Source organism: Budorcas taxicolor, chromosome 3, assembly GCF_023091745.1.
Source record: "Budorcas taxicolor isolate Tak-1 chromosome 3, Takin1.1, whole genome shotgun sequence".
Taxonomy (NCBI): Eukaryota; Metazoa; Chordata; class Mammalia; order Artiodactyla; family Bovidae; genus Budorcas; species Budorcas taxicolor.
Window position 1 is genome coordinate 81,291,944 of NC_068912.1, and position 18,257 is coordinate 81,310,200.

At 41.7% G+C, this 18,257-nt stretch overlaps 1 protein-coding gene across 1 annotated transcript in view; it reads right to left on the reverse strand.

Annotated features, from left to right (window-relative positions):
• Positions 1–1,479: 1,479 nt before the first annotated feature.
• Positions 1,480–18,257, reverse strand: part of ROR1 (receptor tyrosine kinase like orphan receptor 1) — a 193,004-nt gene continuing 176,226 nt past the window's right edge. The window contains exons 8-9 of the mRNA XM_052638057.1: positions 17,649–17,860; positions 1,480–2,907 (exon numbers count right to left, since the gene is read on the reverse strand). Of these exons, the coding sequence (XP_052494017.1) occupies positions 1,480–2,907; positions 17,649–17,860 (1,640 nt within the window). The remainder of the gene's footprint in view (positions 2,908–17,648; positions 17,861–18,257) is intronic.

Below are 18,257 nucleotides of genomic sequence, written 5' to 3' on the forward strand. Positions count from 1 at the left end.
TTTGTAAGTCTCTTCAGCTGTAAAATTAAAAAAAAAAATGAGACTTTGAGACATTGTTCTTAGAATAAAGGAGTTTTTTGTTTGTTTGTTTAACAAGAGAAACATCAATCATAATATTCCTTTTTATATAGAACTTGAAACCCATAAGAACTCTAAGTTTGGCAAAAGATGTCTAACAGGTAAGGCATGAGATGCACATTTGATACCTTCCTCTAACTAAGGCAAAAATGATCATTTTGCTTCTATTTACCAGCTTAAAAAATTCAGTTCATGGTAAATGTTTGATGAGAACTCAGTACTTGGTTTTCAAAGGTATGTAATATTTTGGAAATAGAATTCATAGTCTTTGGATTCCAACTAACTCTATGGATAAACTGTCACATAACTCTTGGTGCTGGAATAAAATCTGTGAACATTTCCAGATAAGAAAATAAAGTGTGAGAAACTTTAAATTAACTAGATATTGATAACAAAGAGTTCCTCCTGCCCCAGAGTCCACTGATGGTGTGCACTCCCATACCTTGGACAACTCATATGCAGGAGGAGGCAAGTACAGATGATCTGGTCTGTAGCCACACTTCTATTTTTCAATGTTACTGGTCCAGGGAAGCTTCTGTGAGGCTGTCCCCATGGGAACCCTGTTCCCTTCCCACAGATGCTGATCTACGCCAAGAGGCCGCTTTTCTGACTCTGCTGCCTTTGGTGCCTCATTTCTAAGGCAACACAGAACTATCAACCCACAATCAACTTCAGCATCCACATCTAGCCTTCTTGTGATCTGATGCCCTAGTTATTTCAAGGGCTTGTGTAAACACACTGTGGAAAAGGCCTTCAAGATCAACAGAGGAGATTCACAGAGAAGCATACTCTGCACCTTCTCCAAGAAGCCCCACTGTATAGAAGGCTTCAGAAACTTAACACTTGTCTTAGAAACTTACACTTGTCTTATGGGCTCGTTTCCATTTGGGATTTTAAACTTGGCTTAGTTTCCTCATTGATTCTGAACATCACTTCCACACAAACATGCACAGAATCTAAATTGAATCAATTTAATTCCTGAAGATCTGTCCTGAAGAAAAGACAGCAGGTAGACAAATGCTATGGTATATACATTTTGGAGAGAGAACAGTCATGGTGACCAAAGGTGAATACATAAAGCACCATTTGACTTTACTTTTTGGTTTGATACTTAGTCATAAGGTTCTTTTCCTCTTCACTGGTTTACAGTGTTCAGTACTTGAAACCAGATGTCCAAATCTCAATGCCAGGGCATACACCCTGATGGAGTGTTGATCCCACAACGTTTCTTTTCTGGCTGGTGTCTGCCCTGGTTGGTAAGACACAGTTAAACTTCACAGAAGATACTTGTTGCAGTGTCTGCTAAATGAGAACCTTACTTTAATAAAAATATTTGAATATAAATCTTTTCTACGACTTTCTAGTTTCTCCTGTATACCACATTTACAAAAGTCATGCATTTTACAGTTCTGCAGAAATCATAGATTCGGTGTGTCCATGAATGTTGGAGTCTCCTAGCAAAGACGGTTGCTTTGAGTCTATTTTGTAGGGTTTTTGAGATTTGTTGCCAAAAACGGTGATACCCATCCCACTGGGATGATTTGGAATCGACATGTGTGGTAGTAAGGGAATATTTGCTTCCTGATTGGATCCTGATGAAGGCAAGCTGGTCACATGACCGGTACTAGTTGACCCACTGGCACTGCTGGGGGACCGACTCTTGGGAGGTGGGCAGTGCTGAATCACTCTGGGAGGGCCTGTTGGCTGATAGTGGGCAGCTGGAAACGCAGCATATCCAGGAGGTATTGGGTAACCATTGATGGGGATGAATCGCTGGTTCTGAGGTATTGGTGGGCTGATGAAACCAGCAATCTGGCCCTGTGGTGTAATACCCTGGCTCGGGAACATATAATTGGGATATCTGGGATTACTGAGATTACTCACTGGGCTGGCACTAAGGGAGGTTGTCTGAGTGGTGGCATTTCCGCCGGAAGGAGTAGTAGAGCTGGTATGACTTGAGAGTCCCTCCCAGGACCGAAGTCGGACATGAATATCTTTAAATCTTGGTCTCCTGGAAGGAATCTCATTCCAACACTCTGTCATGAGGCTGTACATCCTGGGTGGGCAGTCTTCAGAGCATGGCAACAACTGTCGTTTTCTCACCATTTCGATCACTTCCTGATTACTAAATCCATAATATGGCTGGAGTCCAAAACTGAAAATCTCCCATAAGACAACTCCAAAAGACCAGATATCTGAATCAGAAGAGAATTTGCCATACATGATGGCTTCAGGGGGCATCCAGCGAATGGGCAGCAAAGACTTACTCTGCACCCTGTAGTAATCAGCAGAATATATTTCTCTGGAAAGCCCAAGGTCTGAAATCTTCACGTGAAGCTGCTCTCCAATTAAAATATTGCGAGCTGCAAGATCCTTATGAACAAAGAAGTGACTAGACAGGTATTCCATGCCAGCTGCAATCTGAATGGCAATGTGTAGAAAATCTCCGTGATCCAGGCTGGATTTTACAGTCCCATCTTCATCACTGCTGCATCCAACATCTGAATGTGGGGACCGCATGATGAGGAACTCATGGAGATCTCCCTGATTCATATACTCAAAAAGCATACACACAGGTTGTTCCTGAGTGACAGCCCCTAGAAGGCAGACAATATTGGGATGGTGTAGTTCAGCCATCAGGGAGGCTTCCTGTTGAAATTCTGTCCATTGCTGGGGGTTGTTATAGTCTTTCAAGGTCTTTATAGCAACTAACTGAGCATGGTCCATGCCTGGGAGATAGAGATGGCCCTTATAGATCTTTCCAAAAGCACATTCACCCAATTCTTCCATAAAACGTACAGCAGAAAGAGGCAGCTCTTTAGCCTTGCTCTGTATGGAAAAGAAAAGAAAAAAATGTTGTTTAAAGCATTACCTAAGGCAAGATATCCTGGCATCTGAAAGGAGGGATGGGTTATATCGAGAAAGGTTCTATATATCAAATTAAATACAATGTTGTACATCTAGAAGTCTTTCAAATTGTTGGTTAAAACTTAGCCATAGGCAAATTTCTGTCCATCACTCACCTATCCCTCCATCCATACCCCCTGCTCCTACAGTGCTTTATTGCTATTGCCTAGAATCTTCCTACTCAAAGGGCGGTCTTGGGAAGAACAATAATCAGCAGCACTTGAAGCTCATGATAAATGCAGACTCTTGGGCCCACCTTAGACCTACAGAATCAGGATGTGCATTTAACAAGACCCCAGGTGATTTCAGTGAACACTGGAGTGTGAGAAGCAGTGCTGCAGAGGATACAGCCTTCATCCTTAGCCTGGCTACCCCTCTACATGATGGCATCATTTAGCTGAATAGGTTTCCTTATCATCCACACACAAACTCCATGCTTGTTCTTGCCTTACACCATTGTTCTTCCAATGCTGTCCTATTTTTAAGGTGTATATTGAGCTAAAAGCCAGAGAAACCAAATAAAAGACTGTTCTGATGTGCCCATAGTAGAGATGGGGAGGTTTGGAAGGGGCTCCTCTCTACTTTTCAAATCCTTGCTCTGAAACTCTCCCTTACCACTCTGGTCTTTGCCTCTTCTACAATCCCTCTAGCTTTACAGTCCGAAAGTCGCTACATGCAGGACACAGTGAGATAACTGGTTACTTGCATGACCTCTGCAGCTGATAGGTCAGGTTGAAATTCTGCCCTCTCTGTTCACCAGCTGTGTGACCCTGGGTACAATACTGAATCACTCTGTGCCTAAATTCTCTCATCTATAAAATGGGATGATAATTATTGTACTTATCTTGTAGGGTTTTTGTGAATTTGCACAATGTCTGGCACATGGTAAGGGCTGTTTAACTTTTAGCAATTATTATCTTGCTGTTGCTATTCTTTTTATGAAAGAAAAACAACATTTGTCCATTTTATATTTTGTCCTTTCAATCAGATTTCAATTTTTTTTGAAGGGAGCCATTGCCTTCAAACCAAGTGATTATCTCTACAGCTTTGCCAGTGAATTATTTACTGATTGACCTTAAAACAGGAGAAAGCAACTAACACACAATGAAAATAAGTATTAAGTTGTGACATTTGATCTGACAGTAAATGTCTATTATGTCATGTGTTATTACTATTTTTGAAACTCAGCTCCAATCTATCCTGAAGTACAACCTAATTTGTTAGGGAAAAAGTTTAAAAGCAATGCATTTGTACATAAACTGGTTTTTAAAAATAATCCCATTAAATGGACTTTAATCCTTATTTTTTAGAAAAAGTACTGCTGTGAGTATCCCAATTGAAGTTGACAATTTTGCAAATACATATGGAATTCAGAGCTCTGTGCACACCGTTTAACAGTTTGGAAAATTAAGTAAAAAATTTCTCCAATTCAAACTCTGCTAATCTAGAATTCATGATGATTAGTTCTGTTCTAGGCTGATATTTTCCAGGGTAAAATGCCCATTAACCTAGTGATAAGTGTAAATAAACTTGCAGCAAGATACCCACTTAAGTGAACAAAACAGAACTGAGGGTTTCCCTCAGAATTTTTCTTAATGATTTAAATGAATCCAATTTATGTGGAAGTCCCGAATGGCACGGAAGGTATTACTTTTGATCTAAACAGGATCCTCATGCTTTTGGTATTAGAGAAAGGTAACCGTGGGGGTAATAAAGTACTTTTGAGGGAAACTGGGATGAGGAACTAAACCCAAGGAATATAAACTGATTTAAGCTTCCCAGGTGGTGCTAGTAGTAAAAACCTGCCTGCCAATGCAGGAGACATAGATGCAGGTTCGATCCTTGGGTTGGGAAGATCCCCTGAAGGAGGGCAGAACAACCCACTCCAGTATTCTTGACTTGAGAATCCCATGGACAGAGGAGACTGATGATCACAAATAGTCAGACACGACTGAAGCAAACTAGAATGCACACACTCAATGCGGATTTAGGACTCCCCCACTGAAGCTAACCCATAGGCAGGGTGGGATAATTCAAACCATTTGACCTTTGGATTCATATCAACACGAATCTGAATTTGCACTTTGGATCTGCTGCTTTTCATTAATAATAGTTAATATTTATATAGCATTTACTATGTGCCAGACACTGTTCTAAGCACTTGACCAATATCCTGGTGGCTCAGACGGAAAAGAATCTATCTGTCATGCAGGAGATGTACAGGGTTCCATCCCTGGGTTGGGAAGATCCCCTGGAGAAGGGAATGGCTACCCACTCCAATATTCTTGCCTGGAGTATCCCATGGACAGAGGAGCCTGGTGTCTATGGTCCATGGGGTTGCAAAGAGTTGGACACAACTGAGCAACTAACATTACTACAACAATCCTGTGGGATAAGTCTTATATTATAGGTGACTGAACTTGGGTGACTTCTTAACTTCTCTAAACCTCTATTTCCATATCTATAAGATAATATAATATCTAGCCTCCATAATTCAGAGAAGGCAATGGCAACCCACTCCAGTACTCTTGCCTGGAAAATCCCATGGACGGAGGAGCTTGGTAGGCTGCAGTCCATGGGGTCGCGAAGAGTTGGACACGACTGAATGACCTCACTTTCACTTTTCACTTTCATGCATTGGAAAAGGAAATGGCAACCCACTCCAGTGTTCTTGCCTGGAGAATCCCAGGGACGGGGGAGCCTGGTGGGCTGCCGTCTATGCAGAAGCAGCGGCAGTAGCCTCCATAACTATAGTAGGGATTAAATCCAACAATGTATGTAAGTAATTTCCACCTAATAAGTGGTCTTTAAATCAATTTTATTATCCATATTAGGGAAGTAATCCAAAAAGTTGAGTCAGTGCAAATGATTTAGATCTATTTACAGCCTTAAATAGGGCTTCCCTGGTAGCTCAGTTGGTAAAGAATCTGCCTGCAATGCAGGAGACCCTGGTTTGATTCCTGGGTTGGGAAGATCCCCTGGAGAAGGGATAAGGCTATCCACTCTATTATTGTTGGGCTTTCCTGGTGGCTCAGATGGTAAACAGTCCGCCTGCAATGTGGGAGACATGGGTTCAGTCCCTGGGTTGGGAAGATCCCCTGGAGGAGGGCATGGCAAGCCACTCCAGTATTCTTGCCTAGAGAATCTCCATGGATAGAGGAGCCTGGCGGGCCACAGTCCATGAGGTTGCAAAGAGTCTGACATGACTGAGTGACTAAGCACCGCACAAAGAAAGAAAGTGAAGTCACTCAGTTGTGTCCGACTCTTTGCAACCCCATGGACTGTAGCCTACCAGGCTCCTCCGTCTATGGGATTTTCCAGGCAAGAGTACTGGAGTGGGTTGCTATTTCCTTCTCCAGGAAGCACAGCACAGCCCAGCCTCAAATAGCTCTAGATAGCCATCTATCTTTAAAAAAAAAAAGGAATGTTTAAGTTTCTTGTTAATCTTTCTCTGTTCTCCTGTAGTTTTTGGTTTTTTTAAAAAATTCTTCTAAAATGACAGAGTCTGTCTTGGAACCTGCGGGTGGGTAAGAATTTGAGTGTCCTGTGGCTTGTTCCTCTGAGGATTCTGGAAGATGCAGATGGAGGCGGAGGGAGCAAAAAAAAACCCATGGGGAAGAGTAGATGGTGGCAGATGGGAAAGGAAGCAAGCAGGCCAAACTTGTGTGGATGGGGAGAGAAGAGGAGGTGGACAGGACTTTGGCGCTGGCCTGACACATGGCCCCTGGGGCTTCATGGCTAAGGAGGCCAGCTGCATTCCCCTACACTGAGGTAAGCAAATTAGTTCTCTGGTATTCATCTATGGAAGAAGACCTTTTTACTCTTGCCATTTTATAGACAGAGAAAGCGGCTTAGAAAATTATCAAGAATTTTTAAGAGAGCCAAAACTGCTGTCCTTGCGTGTATAAGGCCTTCTGTTTGAAACCAGAGAAGCCCGCCAGCCAATAGTCCCAGTTGGACTCAGCACGTCTCTGTCAGCTCAGCCTGGGGCCTGACACCTTGCAGGGCTGTGAGGTCAGCTTTTGGTGTGTGGTCACTCTGTGGAATGATAATTGTTCTTCTTTCTCCCTGTTCAGACACATGAAAAAAGTTCGTTTTGACTCCAAGTGTGCCTTGTCATAGCTTACCGATACCCAGTGGGGCAGAAGGCATATAGTCCATACCCTTCTCCAGCCGATAGAGGGAAGGAATAGTTCACAAGAGATAGTCATAACCAAATTTGGGGATTTGCTTTGGGAAGAAGCATGGAAAGTAACTAAAACGATCAATTTCACAAAACCTTTTCTTGGAACACCTGTGCAGCAGCCGGCATAGAAATACCCAGGGAAAAAAAAAAAAAACCACCAAAAAACTGCTCAGAGCTTGGTTTCAGGGGAACGATTTACACAGTGATTTGCATTTTTTAAATGCTCAAGTTATTTGGTACAAATGAGTTTTAACTACGGACTCATTTTCAAATTTTACATAAATCCTCAACTAGTTAAAAAATCATAAAAATCCTTAAAGAAGCAGTCAGTAGACTGTATGGTGACGGCAGGAAATTAGCTGTATTGTTGAGGAACAGATGGTTTACATTATACAAACCCTTTAGGCTAAACTTGTTTAGGTCTGGCATATTGTAAATTATATTTTAGTAATGAAAGTGAAATGACCTCTGCTTGACCTCAAGTGGGGTTTGTCTGTTTGAACCAATGTAGTGGAAAACTATGAAAGAAAATGAAGTCATAAAGTTTTGGCAGTTCAATTTTGGCTCATTTCAAGTTAAAGGGTTATAAATCTGTTTAGTTTTTGTTTGACAAGTATTTGTCATACAGGGATGTACAAAATGTAAAGAAGTGTAAAATACACATGAGGCACGATGCCAAAGTAAACCAAGTACAAAGGAAAGCTGGAATGAATAGGGTCCTGGGCTCCTATCTCTTTATCACTCCCTCCATTAGTTGAATGACAAGATGGGCTCCGTTTATTATATGCTGTAAGGCAATTAAGTACCTTAAAACTGAAACAGGCTTTCAGTTTAAATGTTAACATTTTTACTTCTCAAAGTAAACACACATCTGCCTCAGTGCAGCTTAAAAAATTATAGAATTTTGGCGGGGGAGAAAAATCAGAGTTGATGTAGATACATTATTCTAAAATCTGATTGTATTTCTTCCCCTTGAAATTTCTGAAAAGCAACTGTATTCGGGCTTCAGTGAGCGCTGACCAGAAAGAAAACGAAGAGAGAACATTTTTAGATGGTGAGGTGTTAGATGTGAGTCCATATGAGTATTGTAGTCCTGTCTAAACAGCTGTTACAGAGGCCAGGCTTTTCTCACCTGAGTGATGAATGCTAAGTGAGGACATGTGCCCCTTTTACATCCATTAACTTGAAGTATGAAAGCAATGAACCATGGATAGAGTTTTTTAAAAAATTGCAATTATGTAGATGGAAGATGGATAAGAGCGACAGACTCAGCAACTTTCTCTCTCTCCACCTTTGGGAAGTTACACCTTAGGTGATAATACACCTCTGGGTGACACAGCTTGCGACTAACCTGCTATTTCCTGCTCACTTTTCCTAAATGATTACCACAGGAAATGAGGTGAGGATTTTGTGATGGCCATCAACGTTGGCGTGCAGCATAGATTCCGCTCTGTGACTTTTCACCTCTACCCTGAATGGGGTATGATTGATGGCTTTACTTTGAGTCCAGAGTGACGTAGAGACACAGATAGAAAGCAGAGCCCCAGGAAGGTGGTGTGAACCAGAAGCCAGGGTGGTGGTCTGGGACGGGAAGGTGGCCCCAGCAGCAGGTGCTGGGAAAGGACTGACGTTCATGTTCTTGCAATGGACGAGCCTCCTCCTATAGTCCTTGAATCCCTTACACTGGTTCCTTTCCGATCCCTCATGCCCTACCACTGCTGCCCTTTCACAAATATCTTTCACTATACACACATGCCGATTCTAGCTGGATGCAAGTATCTGCAGGAGAGGGGTTAGGTCCCACAAGCGGCATTTGTCCTCAGCTCTATTAGAGGAATAATGAAGCAGATCGTGGCCCTATTGAAATCGCAGGGGGAAGGGAGTGGTATTTGGGATAATAGGAGGATACGACCAGGTTTGCTTCTCTTTGGAGGCACAGTCTTTTCTGAGAACTATATTCCTTGCAGACTTACTCTCTGAATCTCAAGAACTGACCAGCAGAGTCTACACCAGAGCAGGTACTGGAATCCCCCCAAGGGCTTGTTATAACACAGATTGCTAGGCCTCACTCCTAGAGTTTCTAATTCTGTAAGTCAGATTCTGTAGTTCTGACAGGTTCCCAGGTGATGAGGATGCTCTGGGACTGGAAAAAATGAGAGAACCACTGGAATAAATGGAATATGACTTTTAAAAAGAAAGGAAAGAAAAGAATATGCCTTCTTGGATCAGACAGTTAATGAGTATCTGGTCTCTGCTCCTGGCATGAAGAATGACCACAGTCTCTCTGCAGAACCAATTTGAGCAATTCTGACTAATAGAGAACCGTAACACTCTGCTTTAGGAAGATGCTTTGGAAATACCAGCAGAGAAAAATCTGAGAGCCATCAACTAGTGTTTTACTGGGTTATATTCTGCATGGCTCCTGTCTTAGAGAGATTCAGGTTTTGAAATAGACATCACTTCATAGCTTGGGCCATGTCATCAGTTTATTCTATTTTCATGTGCAACCAATTATATAGGATACATTTTCATAGCTGGTTACCTCAGTCAACTGATACTATATATACTATATACCAAAGAATATACACATGGAATAGTATATGAGAAACCATTTAAGAATCACGAGGAGAGGGGACACAGCTCCTATTCTAGATGTTTGTAATCTGAGCTACCATGTACTGAATATTTGCATGTGCCAGATGCTGAGATCATAATAATGGCTGCAAGTTGGGGCAAGGGGTGGAGTGTTTATGTGTCAGGCTATAAGTACTTTATACATATGAATTCCTTTCATATCACAATAACCCTATGAAATTGGTCACTATGACTATTATCCCCATTTCACAGGTGCAGAACCTGAGGAACGGCAGTTAAGTGACCGCACAACTAGTATTTAGGTTGCAAGTTCAGACTCCAGGGTCTGTCTTCCTCATGACTACACTATATTCTCTCATGGGCTCTCTCATTATTTAACGCATCAACTCATTTAACCCTCGTCACAAACCCATGAGATTCATACTATGATTTCTCCACTTTATGGATCAAGAAATTAAGCCCTTCAAGGTCAGGTAGCTTGCCTGTGGAAGCACAACTATTAAGTAGTAATGCCAAGATTCAGCTCCACCTATGTCTGGCTTCAAAGATGGAGCACTTTTCTGGGAAAAAGAGGGTAGTTTTCATTTGATCCTCAGAGGGCTCCACAATTTTAGAAGCATGAGTCCCCCTGGTGTAAAAGTGGAATGTCAAGGTGTAATTAATTACTCTCTGGTCTCTGATGACCTAGACTTTACTCTGGCTGATCCTTTGTTGCTCACATTAGTTGACTGGGATAAGTGAATAAAACCATTCAACAGCAGCCTTTACCTGAGTTGGGCATAAGAGCCCTGGATAGCATACAAGATTGAGAGTTTTCAGTATCTGAGAGGAATTCATTTGACTCTAAAGCTGGTTTTCCTTTCCTGTGCATTTTACTGGTTCTTAGGTAAACAGTGGTAGAATTGTGAGACAACTGACTCCACTCATAAATGGAAATGATTACATTCTAAAGCTGAAAGGCCACAACCATTGGATTTGGAGAGGTTATGGACATTTTCAAAGACTACAGCCAAACTAAGTGCCTTCTGGCTTCAGCAATCAAATCCTGGAGGGCGTTCCAACCAATAGTTGGCCACATTTGCTCAGAGTTCAGCTACGCTTCTCTGGAAGTGATTTAACTTCAGAAACAGTTCTTTTCTCTGTAATGTAACTTTCTGATAGTTTGAATGTTTGGTGGTGACCAGGGTTGATTCTGTGGTGGGGTTACTTTATAGTGTTAGTGGGAGAGGGTCAATTCTGCCTGTAAAGAGGTAGAACAGACGTCAGTAATCTGAATGTCTGCGTGAGCCACCGTGGGCTTGTAACTCGGGCTTGCGTGTTTCAGCAGCCAGAAAATTAAGGAACACTGGGCTCCAGGCCTGCTCACACCTGGGTTCAAGTTTTGGCTCTGCCACTCACCAGCTGAGTGACTTTGGGTAAAATCTTAATCTCAAGCCTCAGTTTTCTCACCTTCCAAGATCAGGCTCAAAATTAGTACCACCTTCAGAAGATTATTGTAAAGATTATATTGAGATAATGCATGTAAAGTACTTTAGCTTTTTCATAATATCCATTTATAATACTCATTCTTCCTAGAAGTAAAGCTTCTTCAGACATAGTTTAAGGCTGAGCTCGGAACTGGATGGCCCCCAGTCCTCATACCACCACAGGGTAGAGGCTATCCTCTCCATCCTGAGGGGTTTTATCCAGGGTGTGAACAGGATGTGGGGCAAAGGATTTATGCTCACTGGATGGGCACAGGAATACCAGAGCTATCTAAAGAGTTATCACTGTAATCTTTGCTCTGATCCCCTTGTCCCCAGTTAATGCTGTGGGCTGCTGAATCCTATATCTTCCTCCCCCGCCCGCAGAATCCTGTACACAGCATTTGGTAGTTGACTAAAAGGTTTGCGGCTGTTCATATTATCGCTGTAGCAAACAATAATAGTAAATTCTAGCTGTTGAGTACCTGTGAGGTGCCAGACACACTATCTTGAAATGTCAGAAATAACTCTTTTAGAGAAGATTGGTGGCTACTAGTGGTGGGGGGGGGGGGGGGGGGGGGGAAGGGGGGTTTTTTGGGTGGGAGGGACAAAAGAGGTAAAGAGAGTCAAAGGGTACAGTTATAAAATGTCAGAGGGATATAGAGCATGGTGAATACACTTCATAATACAGTACTGCACATTTAAAAGGTGCTAAGGGAGTAAATTTTAGAAGTTCTCATCACAAGAAAAAAGCTATTATGACAGATGTTAGCTAGGCCTGTTGTGGTGATCATTTTGCACTACTTAAAAATATCGAATCATTATGTTATATACTTGAAACTAATATCACGTGTGTCAATTATACCTCAATAAAAATAAATTTAAAAATCTCTTCTAAGCACTATTTGTATCCTTGTTTTATAAATGAGAAAACAACGATCTCATGGCCAGTAAATAATGAAGCCAAGATTTATAATCATATCTCTTTGTCTCTAAATCCTTGATCTTTGAAGTATATCATACTACTTCCCAGAAATAAACCAAGAACAAATGTGGCTAGAAAGGTAAGTTAGGCCCAGAGAGTAAGGTAATTTAGGCCCAGAGAGACTCCTGGGTGCTGGGAGAAAGAACTTGATAACTTGAGATTAGGTCCTTCCAGATTGCTGAATTATGATGTCAACTGGGAGCTAAAGCAATGCCAGAGGATGAAATTAGCATGAGAGAAAGAAAGAGGAAAGAGAACTGACAAACATCAGAGGCGGCGCTCCTTTAGGGAGTCAAAAGAGCTAGTGAAGGAAACAGGAGGAGATAGGAGGAAAGCCAAGAGAAAAAGTACTTCAAGATGGTGGCTGAGAAGAATGCTCCAGAGAAATTAAGGAGGAAGAAGACTTAGGAAAGGTCATTGGATTAAATTACATCACTGGTGATTCCCCAGAGGCCATGTGAATAGCATGATGAGCTCAGAAGCCTTGGAGATAATGGCCTAAACAAGTGAGTGGAAAAGTTATTGAGGATGTTTTAGCAATAAGTGCAGTGACATTGGATAAGGACAGGGGTTTCCAAGGGGTCCCCCAACCACAGCAGGGCTTTTTAGATGAAAGCATGTTGCTAGCAAAAGGGACTGGTCCCGGGAATATAATCAAGTGTCAGTACATTCAGTAAAGCCTGAATACTTTGGCTGGAAAAGAAAAGGAGAGAGGAATAGTCTGGAAGTGAAGAAACAGAAATGAGGTGAGAAATAAAATACATGCCCTGCAAAGTTCATTGCAGCACTGTTTACAATAGCCAAGATACAGAAACAACAGAAATGTCCACTGACAGAGGCATGCATAAAGAGGATGTGGGGTTTGTGTGTACACACACACAATGGAATATTACTCAGCCATTAAAAAGAATGAAATAATGCTATTTGCATCAACACGGATGGACCTATAGATTGTCATACTGAATGAAGTAAGTCAGATAGAGAAGAAGAAATATTGTATGACATCCCTTCTATGTGGAATCTAAAAAGAAATGATGCAACATTTATAAAACAGAAAGAATTTATAAAACAGAAAGAGACACACAGACTTAGAGAATGAATTTATGGTTGCTAGTGGGTGGGTGGGGGGAGAGGGGTAGTTAGGGAGTTTGGGATGTGTACACTGCTATATTTAAAGTGGATAACCAACAAGGACCTACTGCACAGCACAGGGAACTCTGCTCAATGCTATGTGGCAGCACGGATGAGAGGGGAGTTTGAGGGAAAATGGATACATGTATATGCACGGCTGAGTCCCTTTGCTGCTCAACCTGAAACTGTCCCAATATTATTAACTGGCTATATCCCAATATAATATAAAAGTTTAAAAACTAAATAAAATAAAATACAGCCACCAGTTTTAGAAAGCTATAGGCAAATTTTGCTTTCCCCCAAATCTTCCTTATAATCAGACAAGAGCTGCAGGAGTTTGACCCTGTAGCCCTCCCCCGAGTCTTCCTGCTCCTCATTTTCAAACTCCTCCACCCCTTAACCTCTCTGTGGATCTAAATCCCACGTAAGTGGGTCACATAGGGAAAGACAGAACTGGGTTAACCCTGAGCTTGAGGGGGAGGCTCTGCCCCTTTTCTAACTCCCCAAGAGGTGAGCTCCACAGCATTCCTCCCCCAGGAGACTACCCTGGGTTCCAGACACGACAGTTGTGGCAGGGTGGCAGGAGCTGAGGGGAGACAAAGGGAAAGAATCAGAGAGATGGGAAGTTAGGGTTTCCAGAATTCTTGGGGAAGTTTCATTTTCTGTAGCACTTAAAAAAAAATCCTGCTCGGATTGTAAAATGTGTAATGCAAGAAAGAATAACCCTACTTAGTTTCTGTATCACCAGAGTACTGTCAGAGGATTTAAAAGATGGAAAAGATAGGAGATGAACTGATCCAACAGAAAGGATTGAAATCTTTTGCCGGCCAAAATAAAAGGAAAATAAACAAACGGTCCTTTGCATGAACACAGTTGACCTTTCTCTGAACAGCTGAGAAAATTGAGCCACAGAGAGGCAAACTGGCTTCTCAGGGTCATAGGGCAGTTAGCGGTGGGGCTGGGGGAGCATCTCTATTTCCTGACTGTTCAAGGCTCAGAGTTAAGATGCCTCTCTGGTCCATTGGCTTCCTTTCCTCACATATCTGAAGGAGACTCATGCCTCATCAAAATTTTAACTTCCAACTTTCCCGTCCACCTCTCTGGGGACTCAAGCCAGGTCCTATCAGCCAGTCTGTCTGGGCTGCCTATTGTCTCCTCTGAGGGTATGGATTTCTAATCTCCCAGAGAAGCCTCTTCTTAATACAAACACTCAGTGTGGGGGAGTGGGGGCAGGGGTGGGTAAAATCAGCTCAGCAAGTGGAGAGAATGGAAAGAGATAGTTTAAAACCTGAAGGGCACATTCATTTGGATAAATAAGTATGAGGCCAGGGCCGACCAGCTTCTATCCTTCATTCCTTTCTCATCCCAGCCTTCAAATATCCTTTTGATTTTATTCTGGTAGGGTGTTTGTTTTCAGGACTCTTTCCGCCCCCTCTTTCTTTCTTATGTGTGTCCCTTCTTTTTAGATTTTATAGGTACATGTAATATTTATGTGTCGGTGACCTTTCAAACTAGTTTTAGAGATCAACTGTTTACATTTAGGAATTTTCTTTAAGGTCGACAAAGTCCTTTGTGCTTTTTCCAGGAAAGGCACTCAGTAAGAACCAAAACAAACAGCTGAATAAGTCAAATTTGATTGGAGCCAAATCTCTTGGGAGAGAAAGAAAAAAAACCTTCGCATTTGTTTTTGTTGTTCCCTCTCCCTCCTCAACCCAGTCACATATGCTCAAGCTAGTCCTCCTTCCAGTCTGATTCAGAATTGTTGGTGAGCTGTTTAAGGCGAAACTCTAAGCCTTGTGTTGGAAAAATCTTGACACTGGGAGATTTTGCAAGGCATGCTGAGGAAATGGTCCAGAAATGATGAAAACAATGTTTTGCTTTACCAAGTCTTAGGAAAAAATTTGTCCTAGTGTGTGTTACATTTGTCTCCATGACCATGGAGCACGGAGGACTGTTATTTCTTTGGCCAAATTTCACATGTCCCTGGCAGGACTGGGGCTGTATAACTCAGGCTTACAACTGTTATCCAGGCCTCCTCAGGAGGTCATTCACAAGCCAGGTGATGCCTGTGGTTAGCATTCAGCCCAAACTGACAAATGGAGTCATATTTAGTTGTTCGTCGGGCCGCCTACTCCCCCTTCACAGCACGATTTCTTCAGAAAAAAAGAAGAAATCATGGTGTCAGGCAAGTTCAAGGGCTTTACCTAGAGCTGAAAAATACTGTAGCCACATTTTATCTCTTCCACTTACTAGCTTTTTGACCTTCTGTAAGTTACTTAACTGATTTGCAGTCTTGGTTACCCTGGTTGTACAACAGTGATTATAATACCTCCCTTATGTAATGGGTGTGAGGATTAAATGAGATAATGAATGTAAAAGTTCCTAGAATAGTTTCTGAAAATTTGTATCACTGAATACATATTTGCTTTCTCTGTGACACCACAAGCTCTCTGAGATCTTTATCTGAAAGATGATATAAATCCCAAACATCATGCAGGTTGGACATGTGCTGCAAAAGAAACCTCCGATAACAATGGAATTAAGCTGCGGACTGAGGCTGACTTACAAAACTGATTATTTCTCCAAATGGAAATGACTTCTTCTATGACTCCTGCCATAGCAACAAGGAGCCCACCTCCCCAGGATGGTGGTTGCTACACAGTGACTACCGGAACCAAACTGATCTGGGCCTCACTTTCACCCAGAGTTCCGGTGTTTGTAGGGATTCTCGGCATTTCATAACAGAAATGACAGGGAAAGATTCTCACAGAACAAAGACTATTGCATTACAAGTTTGGAATCATGGGATATGTACAGGGTCAACTAGGTATGCCTACATGAATGTGCGCTAATATTAACCCTTCTATTTTCTTCTATTCATTGTAAGGATTAAGGGTGCTATGATGTAACACATTATAATATATGTAAATTGGCCAACAAGCAGCTAGGATATCAAGAGTTAAACCTCCCCCCCAACTCCCCAACCCATTCCCCAACCCACTGAGTGAACTCTGTGGTCTCCAGGGTCTGTGGGTTTTTTTCTGGTAAAAATTCACACTTAAGAGAACAGTTGTTTTGTTTGGGACAGAATGCTTAATGGTGAATTTTTTAGCATTTAAGAAACCCCATAACCCTACCAACAAGTATGACTCTGCAACAGAAAAATATTTTAACTATTTTAAAATTAAAAACAAATATCCAACAGCAAAGCAAAGTAAGATCAAATGAGAGCTATGTGTCAGGCTCAATTATGCTACTTATTGGGTGAAAGGATTGATTTGAGTGTGAAGGCATTTTTTTTCTCTAAAACTGTATAATAAAATGATGCATCTTCTCTTTATGAGGGTCAAAAGAATAATATAGTCTCTAACCCACAGAGAAGATAAATATTTGCTGAATGAATGTTCCTATGGAGTGGGAACATGAAGAAAAAGCAGGCTTCTGTGGATGCAAGAATCCTAAATTATTTAAATGAAATCTCCTTCCCGAGAGGCCTGAGATTGAGGTGCTGGTTTTCCGGAGAGAAAGCCTCTGTTGTATTTCAGCCCCAAGATGTGATGTGTGTTCCATTTAAGCGAAGGGCCAGTGACCCTGGTTTCCTTGCCAGGACCTTGAGCAACCCAAATGTTGAAAGATGTGGAGGAAAAACTAAAAGGAAGTGGATTGATTTAGCATGAGAGAGGAGAAAGCTAAGGGCTATCACTAAACAGCATTCAAAGACTGTAGGAAGGACAAAACTTCTCTTAAAATATATTGAAACCAAAGAGAAAGGGATTTAGGTTAGGCACGAAATAGATTTTTTAAACTGTGGTAAAAAACACACAACAAAATTGACCATTTGAGTGTACAGTACAGCAGTGTTAATACATTCACATTGTTGTGCAAGTAAAAGGATTTTTTGACAATAAAGTTAGTAAACAGTGTTCGATTTCTCTCTCTCTCTCTGTTCAGCTCTTTTCAGTTTAATTGGAAGAATATGGGATTTCCTTTTCGAAAATTTAGAAAAATAGCTCACGCTCTGAGTCCTGAGGGGCTGGTAGAGATGATCTCATAAGGGTTCCTTCCACTGCAAACTCTATGCAAGGCAGTGAGGTGATCATCCAAACCCAGAGTGGTCACACTGATGAACGTATGCTCGATCTGCCTGGGGCAGCTAGAGACGCATGCTTCTGCTGACAGTGCACTCTAGTATGAATACAGCTTCTGATTCTACATCATTTGATTTCTCAGCTTGGGAGGGTTACAAGTTTTGCTTTAACGTGAAGTCTATAGAATAAGTGCAGCTCAGGACTGCTAGTTTTACCTTGGGTTTATACGCGTTCAACATTGACATCTCTACATTTTGACCTCTGACGTGTTTTGGTTGCCTCTGAACAGGTGGTGATGATGACTTCTGGTTATTGCGACAGACACAAATGAAGAAGAAGAGCAAGGCAATGGCCAGGGGGATGGCAACACTAGGCACCAGTATGTACAGGATTTCCATTTTATTCTTCTCCTTGGAATCCTTTGAATCTGGGTGTAGAAATGGAAAAGAGCAAAAGTTATACTAGTTCAAATAACATCGATAATATTACATAGCAGAGCTTTAAAATGATCTCCTATTCTTTAATACACACAAATCTTCTGTGAGAAAAAAGAACCCTTGCTTATTACAATTTGTTTCTATCAAACTTTCAATGTAATTTATTAAAGTTGAAAAGTTTAGAGTTCAAACGATTAAAAATTGCAGAGGGACATTATGAAGACTTCGCATGTGTGTGGGTCACCTCTGTTTAGCAGCAGACCTGCATTTCTCTAACACCTTAAAAGTTAAACGCCACATGGATGGACTGTATACATCCAGGAGTGTTAATGTAGACCACAGGGGTCTTCTTCCATTGGCTGCCAGCCCATATCAACCACAATGTAG